Source organism: Mytilus galloprovincialis, chromosome 7 (assembly GCF_965363235.1).
Source record: "Mytilus galloprovincialis chromosome 7, xbMytGall1.hap1.1, whole genome shotgun sequence".
Lineage (NCBI taxonomy): Eukaryota > Metazoa > Mollusca > Bivalvia > Mytilida > Mytilidae > Mytilus > Mytilus galloprovincialis.
In genome coordinates, this window is record NC_134844.1 from 9,681,673 (window position 1) to 9,701,700 (window position 20,028).

Below are 20,028 nucleotides of genomic sequence, written 5' to 3' on the forward strand. Positions count from 1 at the left end.
TTACATGCAGTTGATTGATAACTGTTTGCTGTATAATGAATGCAATGCAAGCATACTAAGAATACAAGAAATTTAAAGAATAAACAATTCATAAAGTTTTACCAAAGGGGAAAACTAAGAAAACTGAAAGGAAAATTCAATTTGAACATAAAGGATAAAAACAGACTTTACAATGATGTAACCAATTCTATTAATGACCTCAATAGATTTTTACAAAATATGATTGATATTGGAGGCAATATCTTGACCTGAAAAAGCTAACATCTATGTCATTTGGTCTCTGGTGGAAGGTTGTTCCATTGGCAATTATACCACATAGTCTAAGTATTCTACATTGAGTAATTATCAAAAAGTAATAGACTTTAAGACATTGTAATGTTCTTATATTTTAGGGAAGAAGGAGAAGATTTCTCTAGCAGATGGAGTAATACAGCTTGAGTAAGTATTTCAGTTGTATAGAGCTACAATTCTTTGAAAATGAGTTCCAGTAGTGAAACCAAAGCAAACAACAAAACAAGCACAAAATCTTTTGAATACCTTCAATGGTTTTTTTTATGAAAAAAAGTCTGACTGATTTTAAGATAATAATAAGTGATATATTTCACTCCAAAGAAATTAGGAACAAATGAGATGAAAATAAGGTTTCATTTACAGGACGATTGGTTCCAACCTGCTGAAAATCATATTATTTTGTTGTATTATTTATTTCAGGTTTACTATTAAAAAACCTCCAGAACAGAAAAAGTTTGTGATAGATTTAAATGTTAAAACATGTCTGGAAGAAGGGAAGCCATGTGAAGTTGATGAAGCAATATTCCAGGGAACGGAAGTACCTCAGCCAATGTGTGACATGGAGGCCACCATGAGTCTCAAAAGTAAGAACTATCAACAAATGTTACTTTTAAGAAGTAGTGTCTAGCTCAATTAACAATTGAAAAAGGAGAAGAAAAAATGACATATACCAAAACAAGATGTTGGACATTTACTTTACAAAATCACATGAAATATATCAAGATAAAAGAAATTTAAAGCTGCAATACTTATGCTGAGTTCACACATAATTCAAATTCGATTCACATTAACTAATTTCGAATTAGTTTAAATCGCATTCAAAACGTTTTACGTCCTAATGTCAATTCTAATTCGAATGACAATGCGCATCAAATTCGCTTAACTGTCCAAACGACGTTAACTTTTAATTCTTATTAACAAAAACGTATTTCTAATTCAAATTGGGTAATTCGAATCAATTGGAATTAAAAAAGAAGAGTGTGTGAACGCAATTAGCGAATTCAATTCGCATTCGATTCAAATTTAATTGGAATTAAATGTCAGTGTGAACGAAGCATAAGATACTTCTTACTTACAAATCATGCTATAAGTTCTGTATATTTTGTCAGTCTTTATATACGTATCAGATGCAAATGGGAATAGGGCAGCTTTTGAGACTGTGGACATTGTTTTTCAGAATTTATTTTGTTGCGCTCTTGAATTTTTTTCTGAATTAGTAATTTCTACAAGCTTTTTATTGAAATATCAGAAAGCTCATTTTAGGACTTAAAATCAGGGTTTTCTGATTATTCATTGATTTTTGAAGCCATCGAAAGGCCAAGGCAACAAAACATGACAAAAAAGGCTTTGCAATTCCACATGTTTTGCCACATATATTAACTGATGAATTCAAATTTTTAGATGTTATTGATAGGCCAAAATGCACTGTAATCATAATTTGGCTGCAACATGTACTTCTTTTACAGATATTAAATGACGTGGGTTCTGTTGATACCTGCTTACAAAGCAACATACAAATCTATGAATACTTGAAATTACTTATATGCCTGTGATTCCATAAATTGTAACTTGTTGTTTATTTGATTTTTGCAGACTTTTCTTTGACTGATTGGGCAAGTCAGGTTGGAGCAGAGATAGCAGGGCAGTTAGAGGGGACATTTGTCAAGATACTGTTACAGCAGCTAGGGCTTGATGTCATGTTAAAGAAACCCTCATGTGACCCTCATTCAGAGATATATTCTCCCGCATTAAAGGGATGGAAAAGTGGTATGTATGTAGGGGACAGTCAGTACTTGTATCTGGGAATACATACTGACATGAAAATAAGAAGATGTGGCATGATTGCCAAGGAGATAACTCTCCATAAGTGACCAGATGACACAGAAATTAACATATATTGGTAACCGTACAGCCTTCAACAGTGCGCAAAACCCATACCGCATAGTCAGCTATAAAAGGCTTTAAAATGACAAATGCAAAACAGTTCAAATGAGAAAAATGTGTTCTTTAAAATAAACAGCTGTCTTATTTACATTGATTTGTTTTGAATGTTTTTGCAAAAATTTTAGTTGGAGAAAATTTGATCATTGAATGTTTTGTTGTTGTTTCACTACAGAACAACAATCATTGGTGTATTAAAGCAGTGTGTTCTATGTTATTTCATTTCAGGCTTAAATTTTCATTTTGTGTTTATAATTATAGGAAGAAGTGGTGTGAGTGCCAATGAGACAACTCTCCATCCAAATAGCAATTTATAAAAGTAAACCATAAAAGGTCAATGTACAGCCTACAACACGGAGCCTTGGCTCACACCGAACAACAAGCTATGTTATGCCTATAATTCATTATGATTTTATTTGTAGAATGTCCCAAGCCTTTATCATTACCCGATTTACCCTCAGCTTTAACATGTTACGTCCCAGACTACTGTACAGGCATAGACTGTTGTTATCACTTTGACTACCTGGATCTGTCACTCAATATTTACCTGTATATTGATACCTGTAATTATGTCATCAAAGGAGGGATAGAGAAATTTACCTTTGAGTTACCTTTCTTCCATTATAACTGGGGTGAGTACTGTGCAAGGTATATTGCTTGTGTTTTTTTGTTACATTTATACATGAGGTAAAGATACTTTATTCTGGAATGATATTACTGACTATCATTTTCAGCAATCAGATTTTCATCAAATGTAATAAATCTTGACACTTTTCAGAATCTGCAACAGTTGAGCTATTGACATTTCTTTTATGACTTCAAATTTTATGAGAACATCTTTGATGTCCATTAATTGTCAACAAATAGCAACAAGGTGTATATTGTTCTAATATACTTTATACTAAATTTAATCTCTTTGTATATTGAAATTAACAAATGTAATGTGATGAGATATACATGACCATTAAATACTCAATGGTATTTGCCCTTTAGGTGAAGAAAAAGAAGAAAGATTACAGGAAGTTATTAGGATCAAGTAAGTGATCAGTCTTAAAACATAAATTTGTGTCCTGTATATATATATTTTGGTATCTTATTTCATAACAAAATATTCTAGATTGCTGATCAAATGTGAATGTTTTGTATTTTTCAGCAGATCAACATAGGGCCTTTAAGTGGCTTCACCAATGAGCAAAGCCCATACGGCATAGTCATTCTTGAATTTCCATAATTGTATCAAAGATCCAACTAATGAACAGAAATTTTTCTCCAATCTATTTGAAAGGACTTCCATTGTTTAAATTTTATTTTATCAACTTGTAGATACAAAATCAACAAGTTGTCAGAACAAAAGAAGTTCATTGTGGATTTGGAGTTCAGCATTTGTCTTGAGAAGGATAAATGTGCTACCAAGCTTCCATTGTTTACCAAACAGTTAATACCACAACCATTCTGTGATATGAATATGAACTTCAGTATAACAGGTATATTTGATATTGACCTTTTGAAATGCAAAAAGTATGCTTTAGCATGAAGAATTTAACACTTTCATTTCCATTGAAGAACTTTGTATTTCAGGTTAAGTTTTAGGCAAGGCTAAGTTAAAGTTGATTAAAATTGTTGCTAAAACAAGGGAATAAATGGCTGTAGTGAAAGAACACTGAAACTGTTGCATTGATTGCAAATGAATTATCATCTCAGGCTAAATAAGTTGGGTGGATAAAAAACTGAAGATAAATTAAAAATAATTACACTCATTGTTATAAAAGTATGCAATACCTTTCTTTAAATGGCAGCAGTCCTTTTGCGCCAATTACTGTTTTTAAGGGGTATCATTTGCGCCAAATTTTGTTTTCCAAAATGTATCAATTGCGCCAATATTCGGAACTCATTTGCGCCAATTTACCTGTACACATATCTACAATAAATATTAATGATTAATAGTTATTTTTATTTTTGGCTCAAAACGTGTCATATGTTCGGAGATATGAAGATGAGCATCTGGAGAGAAATGAAGTGACTTGAAATGAAATAGACAGTCCATGTTCAGACAGCCAAAAAAAACTTATTGCTTTGCTGAATATTTATTACAAGATATACTAAAAGATAAGAAAAAAGATGCTTTTGCTGATTATATGTTATCCACATATATTGACACAGTGCTTTGTTCCCACCATCCATATGGGCTGAAACTATCTACCACAAGACGTAGCAGTAATGGAGCAGAAGCATTCCACCAGAATTATTATGAACTGTTTTGGCAACAACATACATTAAATTTAGAAAAAAAAACATGCAACAGCAGTAAGAAGAAAGTATGTTTCAGAAAGAGAAACAATCAGTTGCCGTGTTAACTGCTGGTTCCAAGTCCGAATAAAGGAGGAGGGAAGTCATTTTTCTTCTAACTGGCGCAATCGTATGTTTTATTTTTGGCGCAAATGATACCATGCAATTTTCAAAACAGGTGGCGCAAACATAGCATTGGAGAAAAAATGTTGTGGCGCAAAAGGACGCATTTTTGGCGCAAACAGATCTCTCCCCTTTAAATAATCTCCTCATTAGAACATCTTTCTTTATTTACTATATATCTGCCATTAAAGATGTTAAAACTTATATATGAAGAGGACCAAGTTTTATATGTTTTATTTGTTATTAGATGTGTCACTGTCTGAATGGATGAAAGACAAAGGATTACAGTTAGGTCAGAGTTTGTCTACAGCACTGTCTAACAGATTGCTAGATGAACTAGGATTATCTCCCTTTATGAATGAGGAACAATGTGATAGATATACAGGGGTATTTGCTGGAGCTGTTGATGGCTGGAATTCTCAAGGTAATGACTATATGTTAGCTTTTAGCCGATATATATCGTTGTTTGAGCTGTTGATTTTTAGAAATCTAATGACATTGAATTTAGTATGCATTGTAAAATGAAATATACATGTCTAAGGCCATGTTCACATAGACCTAGACTCGGTGTTGTGTTAGTGTAACTCGCACATAAACAAAACACAATTACCTTCCCATTGATAAAACTCAATGTTTACATGTAGTTTAAATCATGTTTTGTCTACATGCAGTAGATAGTAGATGTAGGCCTTGTGTAGGTTTAGTGTACACAAAACTAGGCATTCTGAACTTTAATTTTCCCATGTATATTTAAAAATGAAACAATTTTTATATAAAATTGATACTTATAACACTTATTAAAAAAGTTCTTCACAGAAATATTTGTCTAAACTTAATATATGTATTTGTTATAAAAACACTTTACATAGCCTTAATCCAAGACTTAAATCCATCATCATTGCCGAACACATAATTCATTTGAAAAGGTCCTCCCGAATCGATTGGACGTACACACTGACAGAAATATTTGCCACTGGTCTTTATACTCAAACAACGATTCACTCATAAATGCATTACTGAAAAAGGGTGAGGTTAATTGTTTGTTTATGTAGTATCTCAGATCCGTTAAAATACAATTTGAAATAACAAAAAAAAGATTATCCACTCCCTTTGCCAAATACATGTACTTCTTGGAGAAAAAAAATACCATTTTAAACAAACAGAAAAGATAGAAATGTAGTGATCCTTTAATAGTATCGCAATTTTTTTCTTTTTTTTTTCGTCTGTAAGCACGCTGATGGGGAGCCTACATTTTGAGTCAGATTTTTTTTTTTGCGCGCGAAAGTTTATAATTTTTTTTTTTTATGGTACCAATTCAATATGTAACACTGTAATGTATTGGGAAACTTTGGATTCAGAATATTTTTATATTTTTTCATTCTAATCATCTGAATAACCCGATTTTTTTACTCAATTTGTGGAAAAACCCACTCCCCCCTTTTTTTTTTAAAGTCAAATGGTCGTTCCCTAACTGCTAGAAAAGTTGTTCAATAATTTGAATTCGGTTCTACGTAATGAACATTTAAATGACATATAGTTTACAAATATTATGTACAGGTAGCTAAACAAGGTGTATAGATGTGCACAAATTTAATGTGAAACTAGTGCAGATTACATTAAACAAAATGTAACCCTGTACACTGCGTTTGGTGTGAACACGGCCTAATTTGTTCATAAAACAATTAGTTTTTGAATAAAAAAGATTGAGTTTTTGTTACCAGTAAAAAGATGATTAGTTTAAAGAAAATTGTAAATTACTTTTGCAAATATCTTTTGGTGAGTATATTTGTTAATTGTTGATAGAAACTTGTTTTTAGGGGTTAACTTTGTTTATTAAATATTCTCCAGGAAAGAAAAATAACTTCATGCAAAGATTATTTTTCATTCAAATCAACATTGAATATTCAATAGAAAGTGACTGAGTTTTATAACTATTTTTGCAGACTGTCCCCTGAATATGACCCTTCCTAAGATCCACAGCTCTGTAAGTTGTTACATCCCAGATTACTGTACAGGAATAAGCTGTTGTATAGAAGTTGGAAAGATTGGAAAATCCTTCAGTACATATGCACTAATGGATGCCTGTAACTGGAAACTTAGTGTTGGTATAGAGAAAAGGAGCTTCAATATCTCACTTTCCAACTATGAATGGGGTATTTATATTATTTTTATTTTCAATTTTAATTTTAATCTTATCTGTTACTTTCGTTTTGAGCTCAATTATTTATTCTTTTAGTCTGATACTTATTTTTTATATTCCAATGGCATTTGTCACTGAAATTATCACTTAATAGCAATTTTTCCTCTGATTTCCTTAAATGTTTAGGACAAATTAAAATTATATAATTTTCATAAATGGAGACATTTATGGAATTTGATGCCACTGTCATAAAAGTGAGAGGTTTAGCGCTATAAAACCAGGGTTCAATCAACCATTTTCAACATTTGAAAATGCCTGTACCAAGTCAGGAATATGGCAGTTGTTGTCCGTTCGTTTGATGTGTTTTTTCATTTGATTTTGCCATTTGATTAGGGACTTTCCATTTTGAATTTTCCTCTGAATTCAGTTTTTTTGTGATTTTGTAATGCTGTTTAAAATTTCCATTATTTTCAGGTAAAAAAGAGGTTTTCTCATTGCTAAATGTTATACGTTTAGGGTAAGCATGTTAAGTATTTTGAGTATGTGTTCATTTTTAAATTTTGAAAATGTTCTTTTCTAAGAAATTATTGAACTTTTTTATGTTAAAAATTACATGGTATCAATTCAATGATGCTGTCAAGATATTCTGCTGATTCACATCACGTCCAGTTATAAAAATAAAGTTTTTCTGTTTGTTACAAATGCATTTTGGAATTGTGGTGGATTCATTGTGTTTCTTTATTCACAGTTTCAGATTTTCTAACTGCAGCTAACAATTCATTTGATTTACAAAAAAAATCAGTTAACAATCACCAAATATTCTATGAATTTTAGCAAATATTTTAATAAGGAATAATATTTACCTAGTTTAATTATTTGTACCATTTAAATTAATCATGGTTGTCTGACTTTGTAACTGTGTGGCTTTCCTCAATTTTAACAAAAATATCCTTCCAGATTTACAATTCATGATTTGAATGCTGAGAAGAAGTACATGTTAAATATGAATATGAGTGTTTGTTTGGAACATGATGGAGCTTGTCTGGTTTCTGTACCAATCTTCCAAAACACCAAACTACCTAAACTAGGATGTGATTGGTCTGGTGGCTTCAAAATACCAGGTATGTTGATAGATATTGTCAGGTGTTCAAAGTATGAAGCCTTCTATTCTTGAATAATTAAGAAATAGCACTAAATCTGGTATAATTAACAATCTTTCAATGTAAAGTTTTATTAAGAATATCTAAGTGTTCTTGTTATGCTTCCTTTCAGTATGTGCAGAAATGTTCGCTGAAATTGTCCATTCATAAATGACTGTAAAGTATTTCTTCTTATAAGGTTTCTTTGTGAACAGAGTCTCAGGTTTCTATTCTTATAATGGTCTATATACATATTCAGTTACGATTCTTAACTAAAAGTATTATTTTGTTTAAATAGAGATGTTTTTATGCCCCACCTATGCTAGTAGAGGGGCATTTTGTTGTCTGGTCTGTGCATCATCCGTGTATCCATCCACATGTTCGTTCATTCATTAGGCTGTCCTGCTTCAGGTTAAAGTTTTTGGTCAAGGTAGTTTTTGATGAAGTCTAATAACTTGAAAATTAGTACACATGTTCCCTATGATATGATCTTTATAATTTAATGCCAAATTAGAGTTTTTAGCCCAAATTCAGGGTTCACTGAACATAGAAAGTGAGTGGGGCATCCGTCTCCTGGGGACACATTCTTGTTTCAACCTCTTTCCAAGAAGTAAATCAATACACTGAATGAACTAATTTTGCAGAACATATAGTTCCAGCATCATACAGGTCAGATGGATTCTTTAAAGTTTTCATTTTTTTGTAGAATTTTCACTGGACAAATTCCTAGCAGAGAATAACATCATAGGAAGTGTTCAAGGATTACTACTAGATCAGCTGATGGAGGCTTTAGGAATAACGCCCTACTTAAAGGACATGCCCTGTAACAGACAGCTACCTCCCTTTAGTTCAGCACAATCTGATGGCTGGAATAATGGTACGATATAAAGTCACAACAATGTGCTATGCATTTACATTAGTCTCTATCTTTGAATTTATAGAAATAACTACTAATTTATTATTTTTTTTAAATCTTGAGCTTGATTCAAAAAACAATTTTATGTACCCTTTCAAAGATTCTTTGATTAATATTCAAGATTTTTTTCCAAAGAGATCAATTATGATATCTTTTGACTGAATTTTCACTTTGAAGTTATAGTACTTAATAGTAAAAAATAGGGAAATTTTTAAGACTAAGAATTTTATATTAGAAATATTGGCATAAAATGAGCCCAGGGTTTAGCATTTGTTTGGGGAGAGAGGGAATGGCCATTTTTGTTTTGTTTCAATTTTCACTCATTTTAACTACTTTTATCTACATTCCTACTTTACAGAATGTAAATTGAACCTACCATACAGACTGCCAACATTATCTGGTCCCCTTACTTGTCAATTGACTGACACCTGTACAGGGATCCAGTGTTGTGTTGAGATTAAGGAGATTGGTAAATCTATTGATGTTTTTGTTATACTGGATGCCTGTAACTACAAATTTGCAGCTGGAATAGAAAAGCTTACATTCAACCAGTCACTGCTGAATTATGAATTTGGGAAGAAAGAAAGCTTCAACTTAATGAATGTGTTTAGAGTTGGGTTAGTATTAAATATGGATACCTAGAATAAATAATGGTATATTTTTAGGCATTTAAGCTGCCTTATGCGAGCACCCTGGATTTGTGTGCTACCCAATAAATGCTGAAATACTTGCCATTGTTATCATCTAGCTGGCTACTATATTATTTATAACTTATTGAACAGTTTTTTCAAACTTTTCATTCTGGATTACAAAAAATATGACCAGAAAAACCTTAAATGATCGTCGATTTTCCCAAAAGTTTTGAAGTTGCACATAGGAAGTAGAGCACATTAGGAATCCTTATGTAGTTTATTATCCCCTGAGCTTTTGGCTAAGATGTCAAAGAACAAATGTATGAAATATTTAATCGCCGAAAATCTCTTAAGACAAGTAGTTAAGATGTCCCAAATTACAAAACTCATAGGAATATTGTTTGTCGTCAATATATACGTCAGTATAAGTTCAACTGATCACGCTGTTGGCGGCAATTTTGAATTAGAAGACGAAATTTTCGTATCTTTTTAATTTGGACGCAGGGGTTCAAATTAGCGGTTGTCCGAAGTCTGTGACCTTCCACTTTTGCAGTCGGACTTTCTACTTAATTACTAGCTACGCCCGACGGACCTTGAAAGAAAATAAAAAAAAATAACTTTGTAAACATTTTTACCTAAGTTTCTTAAAAAATGACCTCAAACTTATTTGCATCATTACTATTCATGAAAGCGATGTTCAATTTGTTCAACCGCTAGCTTTAAAAAGGAAATCGCCTATAAATAATGAGTAAATCCAAATAAAATCGTATCTCACTTTCTGTCAAAACAACATTGTAAATAAAATGGCTGCCGCGAGATTACAATATCGGATCCGATTCCGGAAGCGGATAACGGTAATCCCGGGTTTTTGGGCTACCAGCTAAAAAAATCCAGACAGGTGACAAAATCCAGCTATGTATGGTAAATAAATATAAAGACCAGAATTGAAAACCAAAATTGTGTAAAAGAAAGAAAAAGCAGGAAATATTTTGTACACCAATTTTAATGTCAAAATCCAATACAAGTGACAGGGTCAGCTGGGAACAGTTTATCTAACAATATATATGTTCCTGGTAACAGTATAATTTTTTTTTATCAGTGATAAATATAGATTCTTACATTGATACCAGTGGATTATCAGATTTATCCAATCGAGATAGTTAAATTATCAATTTTAAAGTCCAAGCCGCCTCGAGATTGGATAAATCCGATAATCCACGAGTTACTATGTAAGAATCTGTTTCTCTAATGATTAAACAATACATTTTCCTTTTTTTGTTAACCGAAAATCCCCTTGGAGTGCCTTTCACATTGCACGAAGTTGTCAATTTCATCAACACCTGTTGGCATATTTTGATTCATCCAGTTGGCTAAAAAGGTCATGACCCTTAAAATCATCCAATGATCTTTTGAGATCACCAGCAACCACACGTTGATTAATTTTTTTTATACAATGGGTTCGGAAAGGGATAAATTTCCGTAGAATTAGAGAAATGTTGGTAATGCATGTTAAATGCTTTTCAAGTTAAACATGATTTCAAGGGGTATTTTTCTTCTTCTCAATTTTGATAGGTCAGTTAAAATAGATGGAAGTTTCTTATATAAAAAAAAGATGTGGTATGATTGCCAATTAGAAAACAACTAACCACAAGAAACCAAAATGACCAAAACTTGGTAACGGTCAAGATCCCCACCCCTAAACAATATATATTCATGTATTGTACAATATAACAAATCAAATGAAATATAGGGGAAGTCACTGGGGTCCCCCACCCCTCCTGTTTGAAAACTTGATAACGGTCGGGATACCCACCCATAAACCATATATATTCATGTATGGGACAATATAAAAAATCAAATGAAAAAATAGGGGTAGTCCCTAGGGTCACCCCACACCCTCTTGCGTGTGTTTTGAGAACTTGTAAAAGATTTTATAGATAACAACGCCTAAACCATATTCATTCCTGTTTATCATTCCAAAAAGATTGAATGACATACAAGGTCAATCTCATAGGCGACACATATGCATATCACTTTGCTAGACCCTAACACCTGTCATTTTATTCCAAACTTAGACATCATGGACTTGGGGTGAAGGTGGGAGACATTTAAATTTACTATGGACAGGTCAGTCAGACCTCACCATCGATCCCTGTAGTAGTAAACATTTGTCTGATTTGTGTTTCATAACTTTTGTACTGTAAAACACAAACTCGGTTTTCTTTCCAGTGAAGCAAGTCCATTCATACTTTTACAAGCTCGTACTAAAGTCAACTTGAACTACTAACAGTCAACTATTACAAACAATTACAATCAACTAGAAGAACTGCAATCATTGCAAATTTATACCACTGCTGACTCATGAAAGACTCATGACCATTCATGGTCATATGCGTTGCTATTGAAAACCTTGATAAAATATGAGTTATTTGCCTTAATCTTTAATTCATTAAATGAACATAAATGCACAATTATGTATAAATGTTTAATGTTTGTTCTTTTAAATCTTTAAAAAAAAAGTTGAAACAACATTGCCACAGTTTTCATAATTATGTTTGCCTTGGTTTTTATTTAACTGCCTACAGTCCTTACAGCGCTTTGCTTGTTTATTGTTATATGATGTAAAACTTGACAGTTATATATTTTTTGAAGAGACTGTTCTTTGAATTCCTCTTTAAAATATGAATAAAAGGATATTTGGGATGTAATTATCAAGTAGACCACATTACCAAATGACAAAAATAACAAAAGGACATCTGTATTTATTTTGGTATAAGTCAATAGAACAGCAACTGGATGAAAAAAATAATAAAAATAGACGGATATATTTTTAAAGTGAAATTGAATAAAAAGTTTATACATATTTACTTGACATCAAATTGATGATTCCAAGCAGCTTATCACCTTTCTATTTTTATGGTGAATCATAACTATTTTATCAACTAATTATTAATTCAATGATTTTCAGATATTCCATCGATGATTTAAAGGGAGAGAAACAGTTCCTTGTTAGTGTTGATATCAGTGTATGTTTTGAAGCTAATAAACCTTGTGCATTAACAATTCCAATCTTAGAAGAAATTAGACTACCTAAACCATTATGTAACTTAGAGAGTGGATTCTCTTTCCCAGGTAAAAATGCTACGGTTCTTTTTTGTTAAATTTTTTTTGTTCTTTTGTTTATGTATAATTTCAAGGTCAACTTTTAAAAGATTTGTTTATTATCGGTATACTCCTAGCATAACTTTGACAATGTCTGGCATACTTAAGCTTGAAACATCATTTTTTGTCAGATTCACACACCTTATAGTTTTCAATTCATTGATTCTTTTTTGTATTCAAGATTTCGTAAATAATTTTTTATTCTGTTTTAGACATTTCCCTGAAAAATTTCACTCAGAGTGTAGGGTTGAATATACTGGGTCAAATACCTGGCTATGCTGTTGACCTGCTATTGGAAAATTCAGGGATATCCCAATTCTTAGAGGACAAACCATGTGACCGGATGATGTCCCCTTACAGTCCAGCAGTGAATGGATGGAATAAGAGTAAGTGCATGTATAACATATCATCAGCCTGGATAGATATTTTTCTTTCAATAGGCAAATTTTGGAACTTGGTAAGAAATAAAAACTTGCTAATTATGTCGTATCAATTATTGTTGTATTTGTTCTTTTGTTTGTCTATCCATTGCTGCTTTGTAAATGTAATAACCTTTCAATCACAAACTGCAAAAGTGTTGATTTTCACAATTTACATTTGTACATGTACATTGAATCATGTCAGCTTTATGTTATGATCGGGGAAAAAAAGGTAGACATGGGCAATGACAAGTACAAATGGTATAGTTAATTTAAATATACTGTTATCTTTTTTTCAGCCTGTCCAGTAGATTTACCTTTGCCAGCCCTGACCGGACCGTTAACATGTCACATCCCAGACTATTGTACTGGTGTGGAATGCTGTGTGGAGGTGAAACCCATTGGTAGATCCTTCCATGCCTACATCTTCCTGGATGCCTGTTCTAACAGAATCAAGCTTGGAATTGAAAAGTTTGGAATAGATGTCTCATACCTCAACTTTGAATTTGGTAGGCATTTATCTACTTCATATTGCTGTAAACTATTAATCTTAAGTTGTTGTGAAACAGCTATATACTGTAAATTCAGAAATTATTGCGAGGTTTTTATTATTGGGAAAAATGCGACAGAGTTGTAAACACAATAATATAAACTCACATTTTGAAATATTCTATACGAATTAAACAAGATTATTCTCAAAATCGTAAAAATTAAAATCACATTTAAGTCTAAAATTATAAAATCACAATAAAAAATGCACGCAATAATTTCTGAATTTACAGTATTCAATATTAAATTGATTTAAGAGTTTTTATAATAGTATTATCTTAGCCAAAATGTATGTTCATTTCATGAGTATAAAACATTAGAAAACACTGATTATATCACTCTGTCATACTATTTATTCTGATATTTGTGCACAACCTATATGTAAATTTTCAAATTTAAAATCCATGGCAATTTTTTAACTTTGAACAATTCTCCAGTAGATTGAAATGTTTTTTTCGTCATGAACATGCATGACATATTTGACAATGTATTTTAAGCAACCAGCATTCAATCAATTAAAACATTTCTGTTAAATATTCCTCCTATATGGTTCAAATATAAATTTGTAAAACTCTTTAAAACTCGTAAATGTGAAAATAAATGAATGCATAAGTATATTTTTTAATTTATATAACCTATTAGGTGCTGTACAACATGCCAAACTAGCCAGTATTATTACAGTCGAGTAAGTTTGTAATCCATAAAATGATCTCAAACATTTAAATCTTTTTTCTGTTATGTATAACACGCAGCAAAGTAAGTTACAGTTACATATCAATTAGTCAAAGGTGATCTGAATGGCTTAAGAATATAAAAATAAGAAATATAATATGAATGCCAATGAGACAAGTCTCCTTCAGAGTCCAACTAACACAGAACAACTAAAGGTCACTATATGGTCTTTAACAATGAGCTAAACCCACTACTGCGTAGACAGCAATAAATTAAAAGACCCTGAAATGACAACTGTACAACAATTCAAATTAGAAAACTTATGGCCTGATATAAATCATTAAACGAAATGGTAAATATGATATTCAGCAACAAATGACCTCTGAATAACAGGAACCTGACTTGGTACTGACACCTCTGAATAACAGGAACCTGACTTGGTACTGACACCTCTGAATAACAGGAACCTGACTTGGTACTGACACTTCTGAATAACAGGAACCTGACTTGGTACTGGCACCTCTGAATAACAGGAACCTGACTTGGTACTGGCACCTCTGAATAACAGGAACCTGACTTGGTACTGACACCTCTGAATAACAGGAACCTGACTTGGTACTGACACTTCTGAATAACAGGAACCTGACTTGGTACTGACACCTCTGAATAACAGGAATCTGACTTGGTACTGGCACCTCTGAATAACAGGAACCTGACTTGGTACTGGCACCTCTGAATAACAGGAACCTGACTTGGTACTGGCACATCTGAATAACAGGAACCTGACTTGGTACTGACACCTCTGAATAACAGGAACCTGACTTGGTACTGACACTTCTGAATAACAGGAACCTGACTTGGTACTGTCACCTCTGAATAACAGGAACCTGACTTAGTACTGACACCTGAATAACAGGAACCTGACTTGGTACTGACACTTCTGAATAACAGGAACCTGACTTGGTACTGGCACCTCTGAATAACAGGAACCTGACTTGGTACTGGCACATCTGAATAACAGGAACCTGACTTGGTACTGACACCTCTGAATAACAGGAACCTGACTTGGTACTGGCACATCTGAATAACAGGAACCTGACTTGGTACTGACACCTCTGAATAACAGGAACCTGACTTGGTACTGGCACATCTGAATAACAGGAACCTGAATTGGTACTGGCACATCTGAATAACAGGAACCTGACTTGGTATTGGCACATCTGAATAACAGGAACCTGACTTGGTACTGGCACATCTGAATAACAGGAACCTGACTTGGTACTGACACCTCTGAATAACAGATACCTGACTTGGTACTGACACTTCTGAATAACAGGAACCTGACTTGGTACTGACACCTCTGAATAACAGGAACCTGACTTGGTACTGACACCTTTGAATAACAGGAACCTGACTTGGTACTGACACTTCTGAATAACAGGAACCTGACTTGGTACTGACACCTCTGAATAACAGGAATCTGACTTGGTACTGGCACTCATTTAAATTGTTTTGAATGATCTAATAGCTCATATATATATTTATTGACTTTTGAAACTTTTAAACTCAGGACAAAGGTCAAAAAGAAAATTTGTTTGACTTTTGACAAATTAATATAAAGGGGAATTTGAAAAGTATGATTATACTTAACATAAGAAATGGTTTGTAATATCCTTTAAAATTTTTTTTAGTTATTCTGTATATGACCTGTTTGATGAGAAGAAATACATGGTCAACATGAACCTCAGTGTTTGTCTAGAGCCAGGGTCATGTGACATCAATGTGGAAATATTTAATGAAATGTACCTGCCAAAGATTGGATGTGACTGGAATGTTGATTTCTCAGGTAAGCAAACATTTCAGTTGTCACTCATTTTCTTATTTAAAAGTCGTGATTGGTTCAAGATACCAGAGAACATTCAAACTCATATGTTCCAAATGAATAGACAGCAAGGTAAAAATTACTTTTTATGTTTTGCAATTTTGTTTTTCAAAACTTGAATAAATTTAAATCTTATCTATTGTCTTTATTGAAAATTCAAAACAACTCTTCATTGGCAATTGTGTTAGACATATTGGAAGTTTGGTGGGACGATGGTTTGAAAGGAAGACAACTGAATGATACATTATAAAAGAATATATTAAATTTCTCATCATAAATGTAAACAAATTTTAACATTGTACATTGTTATATTACAGGAATTTCAGTGACAGATTTCTTGAAGGAGAAGGGTCTCTCACTATCCAACCAATTATCTAACAATGTGATTTCCCAGGTGTTAGAGAGGATAGGTGTTACAGAATACTTAGAAAGTCCACAGTGTGATAGACATAGCTCAACCTATAGTCCTTCTAAAAATGGGTGGAAAAATGGTTAGTAAATTCTAGTGATACTTTGTGATTACTTGGATTGTGATCTGATTAATTCAATTACTCTTTATATTGTGCCAAATAATTATTGATACTGTTGATCAAAACATAAATCAAGACTAATTGTTTTGATAATAGGAAATGCTGCAAAAAATGTCATCAAAATTTATAATGCAAGTTTTACTTAATGCAATATTTTTGCAATAATTATAAGACAGCTAAAACGTCTGAGAGTTATCTATTGACTTTCTGTATTTCAGATTGTCCATCAGGCAAATTGGACCTACCAGCTATATCAGGACCATTGCAATGTACACTCCAATCAAGTTGTACCGCTGTTGACTGTTGTATTTATGTTGATTTCCTCAAGAGATCATTCCACGTTATGTTAGATATTGATATGTGTTCAAGGAAGATAACTCTTGGTGTAGAAAAACTCAAAATGGATCTGTCTGTTTTGGATTACACATGGGGTAAGCTACTCTTTTAATTCTGAAAAAATTTTTTTGCAAACAAGAGTTAATTTACAACAAGCTTAATAATTAATGGTTTATGAGTTATGTCCCGTTATAAACATGAAAATTGGTTTATTATTCATTTTCTTTCTCTTACTTTAGTCTGTCTTCCAAATGTTATGAAACTTATACATTATACTTGTATTCATAAAATGGTCTTAATCTGTGAATTCTTTATTTGGAAGCTGACTCATGTATATTTGCAAGTGGGCAATAGACACATTGTCCATTTATTATAGGTAATGATGATATAGCAAGTTTTATTTTCAAATCTTGTTTTAAAATACTTGAAATCTTAGAGTTTAAATATTAAAAAAGTTTGACATGCCATGTATGCATTGAATTTTATACAGGTGTAAAGGACAGTTACAAACTAATGGATACAGTTGTAATGGAGTATGTACATTTATTTTATAATTTTCTTTAACAAAATGTGAAGAACACTGACATTGACTTCCATTTCATAACTTTTGAATGAAGATTTTATTATCATAAAAGCTTTACTTTCTATTTTCTTTGTTATATTATTTATGTGCCTTTGGGATTCATATTTCTGTGTACTTGAATTGGAAATTATGATATTGAGCATACACTTATTTTGCAGAGATAATTAACTTGGCTTTCTTCAATCCATTGAGCACTTTTTATGATTGTTTATAAAAAAATAACTGAACAAGTGGACGATATCTGTTGTGTGTTTTAATAATTATTTTATTTTGCCAACAGTTACAGCATTGACAACAGAGACAACAAAAACATATTTAAAGTCAGCCTCAATATCAGTGTTAGAATTGACCCTGGGAACAGCATGTTTGATTGGGTCTTGTTACAGGACACACCCCTTCCTCAGATACCATGTGACTGGAACAGTGGATTTGCAATAAAAGGTATACTAATTTTTGAGGTTGTAATTTTGAAATAAGGTCACTGTTGCATTTAATATCACACATATTATATATTTCAGAATTACAGTGGCTTTTAAAACTATTTGGTTTTAAACTTTGGAATAATATTTTCACTTGCATAAAAGGAGATACACGGTGAAAAAAATCAACAAGATAGCAGTTGCTCCATTAAGTTGCTGCAACACAATGGAGCAATGCACACTTAAAACCATTATTACAGACATATTGAACAAAATTGTTAAAGGGGCAATAGCTGTCAAATTCATGGTCACCGATTTGACTAAAATTCTCATATTTGATTTATAACATGTAAAACATTTATCCACACTATCAAAAATCTGAAATAAACAGTTTACAGAGCATGGGGTAGATAAAATATAGGTTCGTTTAGTGTGTATTCTAGTCCAGACACCATCTAATTAACTATAGTTTGACCTCAGATGACCATACAAGCGATGTAAACATAAATAAAGATATGAATAGATTAAACCAACACTTGCAATTGGATTTTTATAGGTCTGTTTGATTTTATTTTATAGATTAAAAATAGATGTTTCTCATTGCTTTTAACTGTATAAGAATGATTTTATGTGCATCGAATTAGTAATCAAATGATTTACCATAGTTTCACTTTCATTGTTTACATTCTTTTTCTTTAAATAACCAGTACACGTACAATGCATGCGTTGTCAATCTCTAGCTAGGGGTTAAATTGAAGTTCACATGAATATGGATTTAAAGAGGTCAACTAATTCACCTACAAGTGAAAACCTCATTATCAATGATTCCTAGCATAGTTTGACAAAATTGAACCTTTTTGGTTGCAAAAAGCGAATTGTTATTTCACTTTTTCACTTTCATTATTGATTGAACAAAAAAAATCAAACTTTAGATTTTTTATATATCTCGTAGCTAGTGCCCTTTTAAAATCTGAAATTTTGTAAACATTTTGAATTTATTCTTGACTTATCATCAGTTTATGTTTTTTTATTCATAAAAATCCTCTCAAAACATGCATGAAATATTTGCCACTGGATGCTAGGCAACAAAAATCAATCTGTCAAAAAGTTAAGGAAATGTGGTGTGATTTTAATGACCTAGCTATCCCAAGATAGAATAACAGAGATATGATTAATTACATGCACCATGCAGCCTTTGACAATGAAGAAAACCCATACCATATAGAAAGCTATAAATGGCATAAGTATGACAAAAGTATGACAAATTTTGAAACAATTCAAAAGATAAAACCAGCTGATTTATAATATAACAATGAATTTATAACTGTTTTATTAGTAAATGACTAGGGACAAATAATTAGTATGATGGCATTTATGATAAATATTCTAAAGATGCAAAAAAAAGAGTCTGCATGCAATTGAATTGAATTAAAATGGGTACATTAGAACTTTTTTTTATTTCAGATTTTTCTCTGACGTCATGGATGCAGAATGTAAACTTGCCATCAGGACAACAGTTATCTAAGATCATGACCTCCAAATTGTTTGAACAACTTGGTATAGGTAGTCTGATGGAGGAAAACTCCTGTCAGAGATCTGGTCCTAAATACAGCCCCGCTGTTGATGGCTGGAAGAAAGGCATGTTATATCTAAAAACATTTGAGTAATATTATGTCTTTAAAATATATATGCTGAATGATGCCATGGAAAAATTGTAGTTAGATGATTTATTGTGGTCATTGTAATGGAACGGAAAGTTTTAATACTTTTTTGGGTTTAAATGAATGAAAGACAACTATGATAATTTCTCCATAACCATTCATATTTTATTTCTGTTTTTCAGACCTAACCCTATCGTGTTAAAAACAGCATATATTCTCCTTTGTAATTACTTTTTATTGTTGATTGATGACACTGAGCCATTTGTGTTGATGTTTTTATGTATATTGCAAGTTTATGTTTTTTCAGACTGCCCTTTGAATGTACCAATGACACCCCTGAAGGTACC

At 32.1% G+C, this 20,028-nt stretch overlaps 1 protein-coding gene across 1 annotated transcript; it reads left to right on the forward strand.

The window, feature by feature from the left end:
- Positions 1-752: 752 nt before the first annotated feature.
- LOC143084115 (uncharacterized) lies at positions 753-19,687 on the forward strand. The gene is made up of 21 exons (XM_076260521.1): positions 753-875; positions 1,885-2,058; positions 2,655-2,864; positions 3,226-3,268; positions 3,556-3,716; positions 4,889-5,065; positions 6,585-6,794; positions 7,256-7,298; positions 7,739-7,902; positions 8,627-8,797; positions 9,195-9,453; positions 12,437-12,600; positions 12,843-13,016; positions 13,349-13,558; positions 14,241-14,283; positions 15,962-16,116; positions 16,470-16,643; positions 16,901-17,113; positions 17,509-17,551; positions 17,882-18,042; positions 19,485-19,687. The coding sequence occupies exons 1-21, from the start codon at positions 842-844 to the stop codon at positions 19,685-19,687; spliced, it is 3,186 nt and encodes a 1,061-aa protein (XP_076116636.1). The 5' UTR covers positions 753-841.
- The last annotated feature ends 341 nt before the right edge of the window (positions 19,688-20,028 follow it).